This window comes from Larimichthys crocea, chromosome XX (genome assembly GCF_000972845.2).
Source record: "Larimichthys crocea isolate SSNF chromosome XX, L_crocea_2.0, whole genome shotgun sequence".
Classification (NCBI taxonomy): domain Eukaryota; kingdom Metazoa; phylum Chordata; class Actinopteri; family Sciaenidae; genus Larimichthys; species Larimichthys crocea.
Genome location: NC_040030.1, coordinates 2,773,943 through 2,791,644, shown reverse-complemented (window position 1 = coordinate 2,791,644; position 17,702 = coordinate 2,773,943). Strand labels below are relative to the sequence as shown.

The 17,702-nt window shown below is 43.0% G+C and overlaps 1 protein-coding gene across 5 annotated transcripts in view; it reads left to right on the top strand.

Moving 5' to 3' along the window:
* Positions 1-17,702, top strand: part of syt1a (synaptotagmin Ia) — a 172,373-nt gene that overhangs the window by 147,316 nt on the left and 7,355 nt on the right. For all 5 annotated transcript variants that reach the window (XM_019276907.2, XM_010737257.3, XM_019276906.2 and 2 more), the window contains 4 exons: positions 1,993-2,160; positions 3,308-3,475; positions 8,200-8,317; positions 17,440-17,573. In XM_019276907.2, the coding sequence (XP_019132452.1) occupies positions 1,993-2,160; positions 3,308-3,475; positions 8,200-8,317; positions 17,440-17,573 (588 nt within the window). The remainder of the gene's footprint in view (positions 1-1,992; positions 2,161-3,307; positions 3,476-8,199; positions 8,318-17,439; positions 17,574-17,702) is intronic.

Below are 17,702 nucleotides of genomic sequence, written 5' to 3'. Positions count from 1 at the left end.
AGATGTGCAATTATAGGAGTTATATTTATGTCAGAGTGGTCCACTGAAGTCATGACAGACTCTCGTGTCAGTGTCGGCAGGGTGTGTTTTCAAGGTAATGTCAAGGAAAATGTTGTGCATCACCTGGGGGAGCAGTTAATGAATCAAAGATACTCCATAAGTGCCATAATGTTCTCGTCCTGTCATGTGTGTGTGCATAAAGCAAACGTGTGTGTGTGTATCTGTGGTACATTTACACGGTGTTGATCATTTCATGAAGACCTTTCCCTAACTGGAATCTCACCAACATCCAATGCAGATTTGCTACCCACCGACATATAACATAACACCATCAGGGCATGAACTCATGCTGTATATGTCATGATAAATGCAAACTCACATAAGGTGCATTTAGCTGAGTGAAGTTTTAGTTATGTCAACATTTCCTGGGCGAGGAGCTGCTCTGAAGAGCAGAAATAATCCAATTAGTTGAATTAAAAAATTAATGTGTGGAAGCAAATTGCCGGAGCATCAGATGGAGGCCAATTAAGAAGCAAAGATGGAAGCCTGATTTAAAATAGAAACATTATTGACATTAATTCAGAGCCGAGCGTGATCCTGCAAACTCCACAGGCTGATTTACCAGCTTAGCTACCTACATGTATCTACTTGTTTCATGCTGGAAGGTCCGACTCTCTGACCTCGGAGCCCGGTTCGACTTAGACTGGCTGGATCTGGTCTTGATTAAATAATCCAAACTCAAGGCCCACTTACAAACTTTCAGATGTGTCACATGATTGGGGAGAAAGTGGACAGATGATATGGATGGAGGATTTATCAGTTCATGTCCTGCCACCTTTATTCTGAAGTAGCTGTCCTTGCTCTCAGGATAGAGATACAACTACTCAATGTCCCCATGTTCAGCCTCAGTGGTTCCACTTTGTTATCTGAGTCTGCGGGGGCTTCTATGTTGTTTACCCACCTGTTGCATCGAGGGAGTGAGACAGCTCTCAGTTAGTGATGGTCAGAACGGCGTCTACTTGGCGTCTTCTCTGTAACGCAAAGAGAAAAGTCGTGTTCACGTAACAATCAAAACAAGTTTTAACCCTGCAGTGACGTCTTTAAGACAATCTGGATAACAAGTGTTTGGATAAAGGCCAGGTCAAAGTCCACCTCCTAGTGAAGACCATGTGTAAAGGTGGAACCTCTCTCAGTGGACCTTGAGTTGGGATTCAAAGTTTCTAGGGTCAAGAATGAATTTTGATACGTTGCTACATCCAATTCAAGTACATTGATCTTTTTGTTTTGTCCTTTTCATCTGAATACCACTGTGCTCCTGTGGGCTTCACCTAAATTCTAGTGTTCAGGACAGTTTTTCAAGTATTTTAAAAAATCCTACCTTTGTTCTGCCATAAGAAAAAATAAGAAAAACCTAAATTTATGGTTTCATGTCTGTGAAATCGATCTTCCTTCATATTGGTGGTTATTTTCCTTACGACCATTACCAACTGGAGGTTATTGTTTAGTGTCGTTGGTGGCTCCACACAGTAAACTGATGCCGCAGAGCTCCATGGCTGAGTGCCCTGGTCAGCCTCCAGATTGCTGCTTGATGGCTGCCTGATAGGAAGTTGATTGACTGACTAGCTGGGCCCCCTGAGAGGACTTTGAGTAGAGGCTCTGACTGGCAGGTCAATCAGCCTCCCCCAGTGTGGTTATCAATTATCGGCCGTATGTGAACAGAAACAGTCCTCTCATTCCTACTCTGACACATCCTGACCTTTACGATCTCTTCAGCCGCTGCCAACACAACCTTCTCATATTACCACCATATCCCAGAAAAATGAATCATCTTTAAGCCCATTATGAAGGAATGATTGATAGAAGACAAGATTCTAGACATTTCTTTAATATGGTTTCTCTGTAAGGATGTTGGTGGGATGAAGGTGCAAGTCCTGCTCATTTGGATTACTGGTGCCTTCTCTCACTTTTTAACCCTTCGTCTTCCTCTTTCAGCTCATAGTGGGGATCATCCAGGCCGCAGAGCTGCCTGCTATGGACATGGGCGGCACGTCCGACCCATACGTAAAGGTCTACCTGCTGCCTGACAAGAAGAAGAAGTTTGAGACCAAGGTCCACAGGAAGACCCTCAACCCCGTCTTTAATGAGCAGTTCACCTTCAAGGTACATCTCACGAGGGTTTCATTTCGTTTTTTCTCCCACCGAAAAAAAATCGTTTGCTGGAGATATTCTGGCCCCGCTGACGATCTGATTTGCATGCAGCCGTGAATGTTGGGAAGGTATGGAGACAGCAACCAGCTGGCACATTAACAAGCTCCTGACGGACTATCTCTCACACACAGTTACACTCGCACAAACACACACACACACAGTGAGGCTCAACGTGACTGGGATTAACACAGGCAGATGCACTGCTGCACCCTGGCCTCGCCTCGGCCATAATGGATGCATGGCTGTTGCTCAGCAGTGGGGGAAAGTTTTGTTATTGATCCGACAGTGAAGAGCGCAGGTGTGTATGGTAAGTTCAGCATAATGTGACGTGATATCCATTTCAGTACTTCTTTTTTTTGCCATTTTAAATGTGTTAAAACAGAAAAACAGGATCATCAAGATGACTTTTCAAAGCAAACCCTCACTTTTCTTTCCTTTTTAAAAAAAATCTTGGAACATTTAATAAGTTTTGTCCCAAAATCGAAGGGAATCAAGGGTCACGAGTACTTTTGGAGACTCCTTTTCACCTTTCTTTCACACATCCCAACTTGTATATGATATCTGATGATGATAACCTGATAACACCGTCTATCAGAGCAGCGACTGAAGGAGTTGTGACTGATCTGGAAACAGAAATACCATCCACCCACTCCAAAAACACACACATCTGACTCTGCTTGGCGTGTAATTCCCTTTAGAAACATTACAGGGTTTTTCTATGGAAGTCCGGGAATGACGGCATTAAATCTAGGACATGATAAACTTTACAAGAAGTTATTTCAGGGATGCATTGTATTCCATTCTACTAAGCAAACTGGTAACTCAATCTTTCATCATATTGGCATTTATTTTCTCGATGCTTCCTCTTTAACCCAACTTGTTTCCGTCATTGTGACACACTGGGCCTCTTGATAGAGTTCAGGGGCAGCAGCAGAGCTGAAAGGATAAAATAAAGTAACTAACTTGGCTCATTCGTTTATATTACACACAACATGTCTACATTTGGACTAGTTCCAACTGTCTTTATAATCTTCCCCCTTTGTTAAAACAGGTCGGCCTTTGTGCTAAAGTCTCCTGTCACTGCTGTCGTCCTGTTCAGGTCCCCTACGTAGAGCTCGGTGGAAAGACGCTGGTAATGACAGTGTACGACTTTGACCGCTTCTCCAAACACGATGCCATCGGCGACATCAAGGTGCCCATGAACAAGGTGGACTTCAGCCACGTAACAGAGGAGTGGCGGGATCTGCAGAGCGCCGAGAAGGAGGAGGTGAGACTTGTGAAACCTGTGTAGGCAGACGCACATGTCAAGAGTTCACTCACTCCAGAGAAAATGGGAAATGAGAAATCATTTTGTGACACCCGTCTCTGCCTTTTCAATAATAAGAGTGTTTTATATTGGTGCTTACATAAGTGATATCACAATGATTATTTTGCTGTGTTCAGCAAGCCATTTGTGTTCGACACACAAATGTGTTGCCATGGCTGAAGTAATCCATCTCCCCTGGAAATGTCACTTAATCAGATGTCCACACTTCCCCTTCAATTAATAGAAGTGTGACTTTCCAGGCAACAGTTCAGGAGATTCAATTTTCATGGTAAATGTCATGGCATATAGCACATGTTGCCAGGGGAACCTCATTTTTAGCATTACGGAGGTTTGAATTAAAGGTTAATTATAACAGTGTCGAATGGCTGGTGGTGTTGTTTGAGTTGAAGGGCATCACTATACTTGCACACCTGCACCTTGACAATTTTACGCAAGGATGGAGACAGTGAGGCGACGCAGCTGAGTGGAGAGCAGTTACAGAAAGAGACCATGAAACTTTCCACCATCCAACTGATGAAAAACTATAAAAACAAAGATGTCATATCAGCACTTACCTGTCAGTCAAAGCGTCCGCGCTCTTAATCCTGCATAACTTTAAGCCTTAATATAACCTGAACAGGTGAGTTGTATATAAATTCACCCTCAGTACAGTTGTCATGAACGGGGAAATTAGCTACAGAGACCAAAACAGTTTTTTGTACCAGGCTGTAAACATGTTTATTTCTGCTTTTAACATAGGGACTTATGGAGACTAACTCACTTCTGGAGCCAGCCTCAAGTGGACCTTTGAGGAACTGCAGTTTTTGGCATACGTTAAATTAAATTTGCTTCATATAGCCCAAAATAACAATTTGTCTCCGAGAGCTTTGCAATCTGTACAACATTTAACCCCCTGTGTTCTTAGACATGCAAAAAACTGAACATTAGAATTTACTAATTCGTGCCAGATCCGTTGTCTTGATTTCCAAAAATTGAGTTTATGTTACAAGAGTTGTAGCTTTTTGTGTATTTGAAGTAACATAGCAACAGTTTATTCATATAGAACGTTGCAATATTCACTGTTTTACACGTGACCCCCAAACTCATTCAAAGATTTCAAGGCTATGCCCCCAGATCACCACTAACACCAGAGCCACGCCTGGACTAAACAAACAAGATGCAACATGTTAATCAGTGATAATTAGATGTGTTGGTAGGTGTACCAGCTGCTTCCCCCTGCGTTCAGCCTTCATTGTAGGCTAAGTAAGTAAGTGGTTGTGAGATGATTGAAGAGATGCAGGAGAGAGGATAATATATAATAATTTATATATATATACATATACACATTTTAAACACCCAGAAAATCAGGTTTCTGCTACAGGAAGTTGTTTTTCTGTACTCTTTCCTCTTCAGGATTTATTTTAAGAGATAACAACATATAAATATATAGAAAGCAAAGAAAAACCCACCATATAAGTCTTTTAAAAGTGGCCTCAGTGAAAAGGCACCAGAAGGAATCAAATCAGAGGTTCAGTACTCCACCTGCACACAAGTAGCACAAACCTCTTTACTTTAAGGTCAAATATGAAGTAGCAGGTTCTGAAAATGCCCCTTTAAGTTGAAAAGGCGGCTGTTGGCCTTTTATAGTTCATAGAAAATATCACAGAGCCTGGTCACCGACCTTGACAGGCATAATTAACCGCCGCTCCTTCTCTTGCTGCCCTCCAGGGGAGTGTGTATTTGTGTTGATTAAAACCAGCCCCTTGTCATCAGTTTAGGAGTATTAGTCATTGGTTTTGTAGTGCAACTGTCAAGATATTAGATGATAAATAAAACGAGTGGGGGGAGGCATTTCCGGTACGAAACCACAGCCGCTTCCAGCACACTGATTCTGCATGTGGAAATAAGCCTTGATTGGAACTTGATGAAATAAAACAAAGGTCGATACTCTGGTCTGATTTGTCTCCGATTTATAATCTTCCTGGCTAAATGGCCACGCGTAAAGCAGATGTGACCTGAGAGGGAGTTATTGACTGCGTCTGCTCCTTTTGTTGATAAGAGGTTATGTCGGGAATATGAATTGCTCTTGGCTCAGTGTATGATAATGAGGTTTGTGTTGTGATTTCTGTGGAACCAGTGAAGTGATTGCAGTCAGTACTTTTCCGGGGGCCAAGCGATGAGTGACGAACAAAAGAGGGGAGCTGATATTAGAGAGCATTCAAACCAAAAACAAGAAGCCAGATCCATAGTGGAAGATTGAGTTTTTCAAAGATTATTTTTTTGGCCTTTTCAAGCTTTATTTTGATAGAGACCGATGAAGCTCTGACTCAGAGATGCAGGTTTCAATTGATGTTTTTTTGGAACGTGAAAATATTTGAAAATTGATTGACCTGCAAAGTAGAATTATATGAAATACATGGATATATATATATATTAAACAAGGGGCATCCTCTGTGGGTGTGAAGTGAAGCCGATACAGAAGTGCCAAAAACTGCAGTTCCTCAAATGTCCACTTGAGGCTGGCTCCAGAAGTGAGTCAGTCTCCATAAGTCCCCATGTTCACAGCAGAAATAAACATGTTTACAGCCTGGTACAAAAACTGTTTTGGTCTCTGTAGCTAATTTCCCCGTTCATGGCAACTGTACTGAGGGTGAATTTATATACAACTCACCTGTTCAGATTATATTAAGGCTTAAAGTTATGCAGGATTAACAGCGTGGACACTTTGATTGACAGGTAGGTGCAGTTTCAGATAGCTTAGATAGACCAACACGGCGACAACCAGAGCCACCACACACGTTTTTGTAACATGTAGTCAGTGGTGGAAAGTAACTAAGTGCTTTCACTGGAGTACTGTACAATTCTGAGGTACTTTACTCGAGTATTTCTAGAGGCCAATGTTAAATTTGTTTGTTTAATAACTTTACTTTTAGTACTGTATGTATATTTCGATGCAAATGCTTCTGTACTTTTACTTTCTCCTAGTAGCAGTGCTTCTTTTACTCCAGCAAAAAAAAAAAAAGATACTTCTTCCACCTCTGCATTTCATAGAAATCATCTGTCATTAGTTGTAGCAGCAGCTGCAGTATCACTAGCATACTTCTACGTGCTTTAATTGGACTTTATTAGGCTTTATTAAGCTCACCATTTCATTTATTCAACTCTCGCTGCAGCGGAGTTTCTCACTTGAGAAAAACTATAATTGAGGTAAACGAGCAGTGTGTGTTTGTCGGTATTTTGAAATTATTTTTTCATTTATCCAATAAGACAGCAGACAGCTGGCTCACATGATGACTAACCTTGTTAACAGCTTGTCCTGCAAACGGCTCAGCAGAATGCTTCGGATATACAATTACATTTCTCTCCAAAGAAATTGTCTCCATTTGTCTTTTTCGTTTTTATTGTGGGCTGCATATGTTCTTGGCTGCTGCTGTAATGTAAATATAAACACCTCTCATGAACGCTGCTTATAATAGACCCACAGGAGTGCAAGAAGACCTTCTCAGGGGAGTAATTGGTAGTCAGGGAAACATATTTCATCTTAAGTTATCACATCGATGCGAGGATGCTTTCCCAGCGGTCTTCCATTTTAAATCAGTAATGTTTTTAACCTGACGCCGCCAGATGGTTTGTTAAACAGAAGCATCTGGGAAATCAGTTTGGAGAAGGGCAGACACCTTAAAAAAATAAAAATAGGGGCCAGGTGATTGGATGAACCATCTGTCTATCACAGATGAACAACAGAACGAGATCAATAAACTATATAATGTGATCAAACTCACATATTTTCCATCAGTGACGATCGTTGCTCTTCTTTCATGGACCAGTTCTGAAGCACGGACGTTGATTGGTCTGTGCTCGGACTCAAACACAAAGCCCGGCACGTGATGGATTATGAATGAAACAATCACGTCTGCTCCTGCTCTTCATGTAAAGATTTGTTCCACCACTTTCACAACTCTAAGAAGTCACTAAATCGGGGCGGTCGGTAGCGTAGTGGGTTAAGCGGCCGCCCCGTGTGTGGAGGCTATAGTCCTCGCTGCAGCTGGCCCCGGTTCGAATCCCGCATTGTGTCACTCCCCCTCTCTCTGCTTCCTGTTTATCTCCAGCTGTCCTATCATTAAAGGCATAAAAGGCCAAAAAAATAATCTTTAAAAAAGAAGTCGCTAAATCACGCGCTAACTTTTAAGTATTTTTGTTTTCTGACTGCTGAATCATGTCGGCTGATCTTCCCGTGACATTTCGACATTAGAAAGCACCATGCTTAGAAATCTATGCACTTAAAGCAATTACAAACACTTACCACTGTCACTTATGTAAATTTTAAGCACATTTGCGCACTAATCATAACTGCACACCGTAATTACTGTATATAACTGGATAACCCGGTGTTACTGTACTGTACTTTAACCTTTTAAAACCAGCACTTTTTATATAGACACGGTGGTGCATCATCCAAAGCAGAGCCACATAAACAACACATGTTAAAAAGGCAAACTAGAGCTTCAGATGTGGTTGGCTGAACAATTTCTAATGTGCTTTGGAGGGGAATTTACAAGATATTTTTTCCCCCTCATCTCTCAGCGAGCATCTGCTGCCAGCATGTGATGCAGTAAATTTGGGTTTAGTGGTTTTGCTGTTAAATCTGTTCTCACCTCTGCAATATCTCCTCGCCTGTCCAACAGCAAGAGAAGCTGGGCGATATCTGCTTCTCCCTGCGATACGTTCCCACCGCCGGCAAGCTGACCGTGGTCGTCCTCGAGGCCAAGAACCTGAAGAAAATGGATGTGGGAGGCTTGTCAGGTGAGGAGAATTGTAATGATGACTTTCCTTTTGTCTGTAATTATACATGCACTGCAACACATCACCGGCCACGAGTTTTTCCCACAAAAAGTTGCGTTCAAGAAACCGTCAATGATTGAAGACAATATGTCGAGGAATGGAATGAACAACTAGAACGAATGAAACGTATTCCTGCTGCGGCGGGGCTCCAGCAATAAACCCACATAACATTAAGATCAATAGATGACATTTATCACAATACAGTCAACTGAATAGCAAGTCTGATGTCATGGTAACAGAATGTGCCACTTGTTTGGGCAGAAGAGGGGTGGACATGCTCGTGCACGCAACACCTGCAGGTTCACAAACAACGTGGAGTCCGAGTCTTTTTTCAATCTCAGTCCCAGCTCGGTCTTATTCTCAGTTTCCCCTTTATGAAAAGTCTGAATGCGGCACTGTGAAGCTTGAATCTCATTTTGTGAAGCGATGGTTTATTTCCTGTGGGGGCAAATCAGCGATGTGGGCAAAGGTGCGTAGCAGAGCCAGCTGTGTGTGTGTGTGTGTCTGTGTGTGTGTGCATTAGTTTGAAATCTGAACTTGATTTACTACAATTATCATACAAGCACATCAAGGCCAAAAGGTTTCCTCTCGGGATGTAGAAGCCTCTACAGCTAGATTGCATTCAATTTAATAGTGTAATATTATGGATGAAATGATTGAGTATGATCTTTAGTTGCAGCCTTAAAGGGTGTAATCATGGGATCGTGAGAGAAAACCGCTAATCCTCATCAGGTGGAGCTGGAGCCAATCCCAGCGGGGTACAGGCGACAAGTCGCCAACCTACAGACGAACAACCATTCACGCTCACATTCACACATACCGACAATTCACTAACAAGGACCACGCCCGTACAGATGAAGTTTGAACATGTTTATTACAAGTGACGTTCGGGAAGCATGGGTGGTATGCTGCGGGGAGGGTTTAGGGAAAAGGGGGGTTAGAGGGGTTGAGGGATGGAGGGATGATGGGATGAGGGGTGGAGGGAGGGATGAGGGGAGGAAAGGTGAGAGGGATGAGGCGGGACCATCGGCAGAGTGGTCCTGAGGTTGACGGGGGGGGATCCTGGAAGGAACCTGGGGAGGATGGAGACTCTGAGTGGGGAGAACCGTCTCTCTGCGACTCTACGGATTAGAGCCCCTGGTTCCTGTGTGAGAATGGAGACGAGAAAAGGGGGGGACAAAGCGAGAAAGAGGGTTTGGTGGGGTGGGATGTGACGGTGGCGTCAAAGAAGCAGTGGATGGAAAAGGAGTGCTTAAGTACGTGGAGAACGGAAACTGAATGAGTACGAGGCGTGGCCCTTATTCCCAAACCCAGTTTATAAAAACTAAATTTTAGAGTCACCATTTAACCTGTTGAGTGCATTTGCTTTGGACTGTGGGAGAGAACCCACACAGACTCACACAAAAAGGCCACAGCCGGGCTTCAAACCAGCAACCTTCTCACCGTTTGCTGAACTCCTTAAAAAGACAGAATGCATCAATCTTCTAAAAAAAAAAATCTACAGGCGAAATCCCACAACGCGATCAGTCGTGTACGATGAACTTTTTGACCTCACACTCGCTTTTTTCCGGCGTCACAATCTCTTCCTCGCCCTTCTCTTTTGAGTGCTCGTTCATTGTTTTGCCACATCTAGAAAAGAGTGACTCAGATGAGCGTCACAGGTCGACGACGCTTCAATCAGACTTTGTTCTTTTTTACCCATTTACGTCTCAGGTGCTGCAATACAGCCGCTACTCATTCACCCGAGCTCACCTCAAAACTGATATTGCCTGACGCGGATAGTGACCGAGATTAATTCACGTGTGACACGCAGTTAACTTGTAAGATTATCGCTTAATCTACGGGCGCCTTATCTGAGATGAAAATCCAGCATTATAACAACGAGGTGGAGGTGTCGTATTGATCTGAAACACAAATACAGAAATCACACAATAAGCCGCTCCTCGCCTCTCCTCTCTCCACTCCTTTGACTTTCTTCAGTGGTTTCATTTTTAAATTCCCTGGTGTGCACTTCCCCCCTGCCTCGACTCTTTCTGCTGCAATTACCGTACACCTGGGTCCACTTGCTTTCTGCTCGACGGCCCCAGTCTCTCTCCATATAAGCCTAAACATCCTGCGAGTACAGTAACACGGCTCACGTTAAAAGCTCAGAGCTGCCTTTCATCTATCAGACGGGTACATGCAGCCATTTGGCAGAGAGAAAAAAAAGAAAAACACCCTCCCCCGCTGCCATTTTATTCTACTGGCATTAGCTCTCACCTGTACCCATTTGCATCGTGTATTTTTGAGTTGTCAGCCACATTCGACGAAAAAATGGTGTGAATCTGTTCGCGCTTGACGGCCGAGTTTGTCTCTTACAGAGCAGGAGAAATAGCAGGGAAGCCAGACAGTTTGACACCACATACTGTATGTCACATTTAATTGGAGCATGTTTTATCTGTGTGCACTGGTCTGTGGGTTTCGGGGGTGAAATTATTAGCATACAGTAATAGCACAGTGCATGTTTTTTCTAATTACACACAACCAGAATATACCCTAAATTGCAGTTTGGGGTTTTTGATTTTGGTTAGGTGCCGACTGCTTTTTTCTGCTCGGAGAACGGGCTTAAAAGTGTAGCAGATGGATGAAATAATGGGCAGGTCTGTAATAACAATAATTAGCCTCCATCCACAGGGCGGCTCAGCCAGAGCTTAAGAAGGAGGACAAGTAATTGATGGCCTGGGATCAGCCTTCTCCTCTATTGTCATCCTGTTTACCGTGCCTAATTATGGCTCAGAGAGGAAGATGTGGGTATTATCATTAACCAATGTATAATCAGAAATAATTCTTTTGATTGGCTCTTCATGAAACATCCCTCCAAATCTAACTGCACGCTGTGTGTCCTACAAAAAAAAAAACAGAAATGATATTTTTTTAAAGGACAGTTGACTTTTGCTGCTCTTTAGGATCGTTGCTACTTAAGTGCCGGTGATGCACCCGGGCACCATGCTCTTTAGCTGTCGTCTCAAAATAATCCCCAGCCTCATTGCAGACAAGTTACTCCTCTGTCCTCTTTAGCCGACTCCGCTGAAATGTATAGTTACGGCATCCATTATGGCGACTCGCAAAAGGCAATCGCATTTTGAAAGACCCCTTGAAAACTCCAGGTGGGCGGTGCGTTTCACAGACCAGAAAGTGAGTTATAAAAGCTTGTAATTGCAGCAGCAGGCTAAGTCATCAACAACTCTTTCAACCTCCCACAGATGTAATTTTGTCCTAAGGAGCACAAAAAAAATCACTTATTGTCTGAAACGGTGTGTTTTATAATACTTGGAGCTGCTATGGTTTATCCCCGGCATGCTGCACCATCGGAGGTGAGTCAGACTCAGAAGTGTCAGACACAAAAAAAAAGGCTAAGCGACTCCAAATGAGGACATGTAGGTTCATAGAGGCAGTAGTGGCGGCATCCCATCCTCTTTGTACCCCCTGAAGACTTCCCAGAGGGCTGCACACAACCAGGTAATGGCTCACAGAGTGGAGGGGGTTATCTAAGCACACAGGCGTCGTGTTGGCGGTAATGAAGCCGCGCTGCCCCGACCCGGTGCTCCAGCTCACCGTCAAGACTCTCGGCTGGAGGGTTTATTTGTCTTGGTGCTCGTGCTGGTCGGACTGAGAGGTTTTCTCCTTGTAAGGGCCAGTGGGATCATTAGGATGATGAACAGACGCTACCTGAAAGAGATTAGTGCTCGCAAGCATTTATTTTTTCAGTGTCTGTTTCTTTCTGAATTTTGCTTCAATCTAAACAAGAAGATAACGAGAAGCAGATGAGTTACAGGAAGATTTCTAAGCTTTGAGATAATTAAGACTCTCATTGTTAAAACAACGAGACTGCAACACAACATCGCCAAGATCTCCCTCAGATTTTGCGGAGGCGGTTTTTTCCACGCCTTCGGAGAACTGCGAACGCTTTGTGTTTGTGCGGTATGTGTGTCATTCGCCACCGAGTCGAGTGTGTAAAACTAAACCGACAGTCACCCTTGGGTGCACACACCATGGCAAATCCAAAATGATGGAAAGGAAGCTAAGATGACAGCCAGGCTATATTTAACCCCGCTCGTATCGGTGTTCATTTGGCACAACTCTGCTGCCAGTGCCCGCAGCAGCTACAAGTCGATGAACACGGAAGAAACTCTTTGTTCGGTGCCATATGTCTGTGCACCCCAGTATAGTATTGAAGTTTTCAACTGCGAGAGGCACTACCCTCACCAAAATCATCTGAGTGAGTCACAGCTGGCAATTATTCACAGCTTGAAATACAAACCGTAAGTAACCGCTTTAAAATTAGACAGCTTTAGCGGCTCTACTGAACTCTGCAGCTGATTTGGCTCACTTCTCCAGAAACCTGCTTCGAGCCTCCTGGGGGAAATGTATAGACCACTGATAGTGCATCGCCTCATAAAACTATGGCCAAGATCCAGGACTCAGATGAGTAACCCTCAGGATAGCGAAGGCGAGCCTCATCCTCACATATGTGAGGAAGCGCTCTTGCATCAGGAGCGCTGGCATTCATCCATGAAATGGGGGAGATTACACCCGTCTGGGATAAGGCGGTAAAATGGGCCGGATATGAGGTACGGCGAGCCTCCCAAAACTCAATAATGCCAAACTCTCATCTGCTCGCCAGAAAGATAAGGGCCGCCTGGACAGCAGTGATGTGGCGCCACAGGTGTGTTTTCTTTTTTCAACACTGAGAAAGGGTTATCTCGTATAATCCCATTCAGCTGTTGTATTGTATGTTTATTCAGGCACAGTTACCAATATGAGAGGATACATGACATGCACTCAACATGTCGGAGCACTGTTTCAGCAAACAGTTGTAGGCAAAGACAGATATCTTGGAGTTTATCTAAGAGTGCTTTCTTTTTCCACCTTTCCAAACCCAAAAGGAAAGATTAAGTAATTAAGCTGTCTTCATCAACATGATTACTTAAGGCATTGTAAAGCTGCTGCAGTTACAGGAAGCTTGTTAGCCGAGCATGCCAACTACATAATTTTTCTCGCAGGTTTCAGCTAGTACATTCAGCAGGTGGTATTCCCCATTTTGTGAAGGTCGGGGTAATGGATGCTATCAGACGACAACCTGCAACCTGGGTGTTATGGGAATTTTAAAGAAGAACCCTTGAATAAGGAAGACTGGATTCAAAGTATCAAAGCGTTTAACAGTGCAACACACAAAAGGGGTTACAGAGAAAAGGCTCCTCGAGGAGCTCTAACAGTTGGTTCTAGGTTCAAAGTATCAAAGTTTAAGTATGAAAGTTTAAGTTGAATTTATTATTCTTGTACAAGAAGAAGCGTTTAACAGTGCAACACACAAAAGGGGTTACAGAGAAAAGGCTCCTCGAGGAGCTCTAACAGTTGGTTCTAGGTTCAAAGTATCAAAGTTTAAGTATGAAAGTTTAAGTTGAATTTATTATTCTTGTACAAGAAGGAGCGTTTAACAGTGCAACACACAAAAGGGGTTACAGAGAAAAGGCTCCTCGAGGAGCTCTAACAGTTGGTTCTAGGTTCAAAGTATCAAAGTTTAAGTATGAAAGTTTAAGTTGAATTTATTATTCTTGTACAAGAAGGAGCGTTTAACAGTGCAACACACAAAAGGGGTTACAGAGAAAAGGCTCCTCGAGGAGCTCTAACAGTTGGTTCTAGGTTCAAAGTATCAAAGTTTAAGTATGAAAGTTTAAGTTGAATTTATTATTCTTGTACAAGAAGGAGCGTTTAACAGTGCAACACACAAAAGGGGTTACAGAGAAAAGGCTCCTCGAGGAGCTCTAACAGTTGGTTCTTATACATTTTTTTAAAATTGGCTGTCTCGGACACCTCCCAGCTGATACAGATAACATCATAACATTCTTTTTTGGTTTTCTGCTCAGTAATGAGCATTATGATTCATATCCAAATGGTACTCCCCTGGCCTGTCTCTCCTAACCTCGTACTACTGATTTATAATTATCTCTCCCTGCCAGCCTCAGTAAATCACAGGCCAAATAAGGGAAGTGCACGAGACATGCGAGACATGTTGTTTTGGCCTGGGATATGTAGACAGTGGTTGGCTAGAAATGAGAAGCTTGCTTTAGTCTACTTCTGTCTGAAATCCATGCCCCGTTGTTTCAAACATAACTAAGAATTTCAAGTAAATCTGCCACCACCGTAGCTTAGTTTAATGTTGTTTGCACAGATAAACTGTGACTAATATCCATGGTTCTTTAAATGTGTTCTCTCCTTTATCTAATTCAACAAGTTCAAATCTCACTGATCCCCTTTCTTCAACCCTTTTTGGCCTTTGCCATTTCATTTCGTTTTTTTGTGGTTGACTTTCTAAGTAAACTTGACAAGAAGGAAGTCTGCCTACGCAGGATCAGTTTGAAAAAAAAAAAGTTTCTATGAGCAATGACAGCCACCCGTGGCTGATGAGACAAAAGAAAACCAACAGGACTCCACCCCACTCATACGGATGATCCAAGAGGGGTATATTTAACAGAACTGGCAACTGATTTGCAGGAGTTCACTGCAGAAAGACAGAACAACACTTGAGTATTGTAAGATTTTAAGCGTATGCGCCAAATGTCATGCTTTTTTTATGTAGATTTTGAATCTGAGACCCTGATTTGAGGAATAAAACCTGTTCATAAAGGACTCATATTGCTGTCTGAAATGAGAGTTCATGATTGACCATTGGTTGTACGCCTACGCAAAGTGACAACATGCGCACAACCCTCATTCACTGTTTTTCTCATCCCAGCACTCCAGCTCTTCTCAGCAGGAGAGTAATAATGGACACCCACTCCATTAGGAGCCTGTTACCATTTCACTCATGTCTCTGTCGTCTATTTATTTTCCCTGCTTTTCCCCCTCTTACTCTGTTTGTGTGTTTTTTTTCCTCTATGTATTCATGTCAGCTGCCCTGGACGAGCCTGCCAGTCTGCAATCAGGTCCTCATCCCACCCCCCAAAATTGGATGAAAGATTAAGGGAGCTAAGCTTGTTCAGTGTTTGCTAGAAATCTCACAATGTTCCAAGCAAAAACAGAGATATTTCTCAGTGCAGCACACACAAGAACATAAAGACTTTGTGCATATGGGATCCCATTATCAGAGCAAAGCAGTGTTTCAACAACTAATTATAAGCAAAGTCTTGCCTTATTTGTTACAATGCACGGATCTGAGGTCGAGTAGTTAAGGGGGGATGTTGTTAGCCTCAGGCGTGGGATTGCCTCATTAGCATCTCTGAGATTATTGTGGTTATTTGTTTTTGTCTCTCTCAAACAGCGTGTTGTCTCACATGACAAATGACATTGTTTCTTTCCCTCCTATAGCCTGTAAAGTCGTCATGACTGTGGGTGAAAATCGGAGATCATTAAGCGTCATTATGCAGTCTTCACGTGTGGAACCAGAACTTCCAACGTGTGTTCATTTGTTTTATTTACACTAATGCATTTGTAATGAGTGACATCGAGAGTTCCCAAGAATATATCCATCTGCCCCAAGACGAAGGTTCAAAGATTGATTTATTGCTTGATTTGCAGTCTGTGGGGAGCAAAGGGCAGCCACGTAAACTGACTTTTAAGAGTGTCACATGGCTCAAAACATTCTTAATATAATGCAACACTGATTCTAAAAACCAACAGGCATCTACGTTCTGCTAAAAGACGTGAAAATAACTACTGACTCTATAACTTCTTCTGGAATATAGATGTTTATTTTGTGCTTCAGTGGAGAAGGTGCAAGTTGCAGCATCTAGTGACCATTAGTGGAACTGCAGCTTCCACATTCAGTACATGCACCCAAGAAAGCAGGTTACATGGAGAAATCAGGTCATGCAGTAAATTGGACCATGCTTTCACTGTGATTGCATGCAGTCTTTGTCATGTCCACATGTAAAAACACAGAAATCTGATTACTTATATACATGGCCAATTTCTCTGTCACAGAAATCAGGTTCCTCTATGATTAAAACAGATCACCGCATATCCAAACTGACTGTAACCTGGTTTGTTTTCGGTTCGTTGGCCCTAATCAACAGGAAAAGTTGACTTGTTGCCATCAGCCGGTTCCAGCAGACAGCTGAGTTTTGGCGTCGTGACATGTCACCTCAAGGCATGATTGGCAACCAGCTAACGATGTACCAGCGTAATACATTCTCAATAATTACCCCACATGTGCTCATTTTCTAATTCATTTAGGACCAGCCTCACCTCGTCTCATTAATGGACCAATTAAAGCCAAACAACACGGTATTTATCTCACAATTTAAAAAAAAAAAAGTAGATTGCTGCCCGCCATCCTGTTAGTTTTCCCTTCGAGACACTAACTCTTGTCCAATTTAGTTCTGATGACAATTTTGAGATTGTAAACAAATCAGGAGGAGCAGAGTCACGTCATCAACGAGAAGCGATGGGTGGTTTGCCGTTTTCAGACACACAATCTACCTGATTGCCAGAGAGTGGATGAGGACGGGCGAGGCGGACCACTTGGACGCCACTTGAAATCGCATTCGGACGGATGAAAATGAGGCTCTTGAATGGGGGAAGGTTTACTGAGTGATGTAAACACACAGGACATCTCATGTTCACCATAGCCCATTGCTTGTTTTGAAGCAAGATAGCAAGATACTGTAAGCTTGAAGGTATTTTTCTACTAACAGTGTCACATATGACATTCTCACAGATAAATGTCACTGAACTCTGCAGCTTTCTTCAGCTCCATGGAGTTTTTTTTTTGTGTCTTTCAAGTCTTCGTTTTGCTTTAACAGCCTGCAACTTTACTGTTTTGGCTCAGGCATTATTTTCAAGCACAGCAGGCAGCGAAAACCTCCACTGTATGCGACCTGCCGAGCACCAAATGCCAGACAGACAAAGTTAACGACGAGCTGGTGAACATAGACAGAGACAGATATTTCTCTCAGGAGTTGGTGGAGACCAAAAACAGAGCTAGAAGGAGCGTGAAAATTGGACTTCCATCCATGAAACACAACTCCAAATGATGTGGCTCTGTGTCTGTTGGTTGTGTAAAAGTGTCTTGTAAAGTCTTCTTCTTTCATTCTCCTCTACAGATCCATACGTGAAGATCCACCTGATGCAAAACGGCAAGAGGCTGAAGAAGAAGAAGACGACAATCAAGAAGAACACCCTCAACCCTTACTACAACGAGTCCTTTAGCTTTGAAGTCCCATTTGAACAAATCCAGGTACGGTGTCGTCCATTTACAAGAAAATATCCATTCTAAAGAACCGGCGAACATTTGTTGCACAAACAGTTTATGTGGAAGTGGAAGCTCGTGTAACAAACAATCAGTTTCGAGGCGTTTCATCGTAAC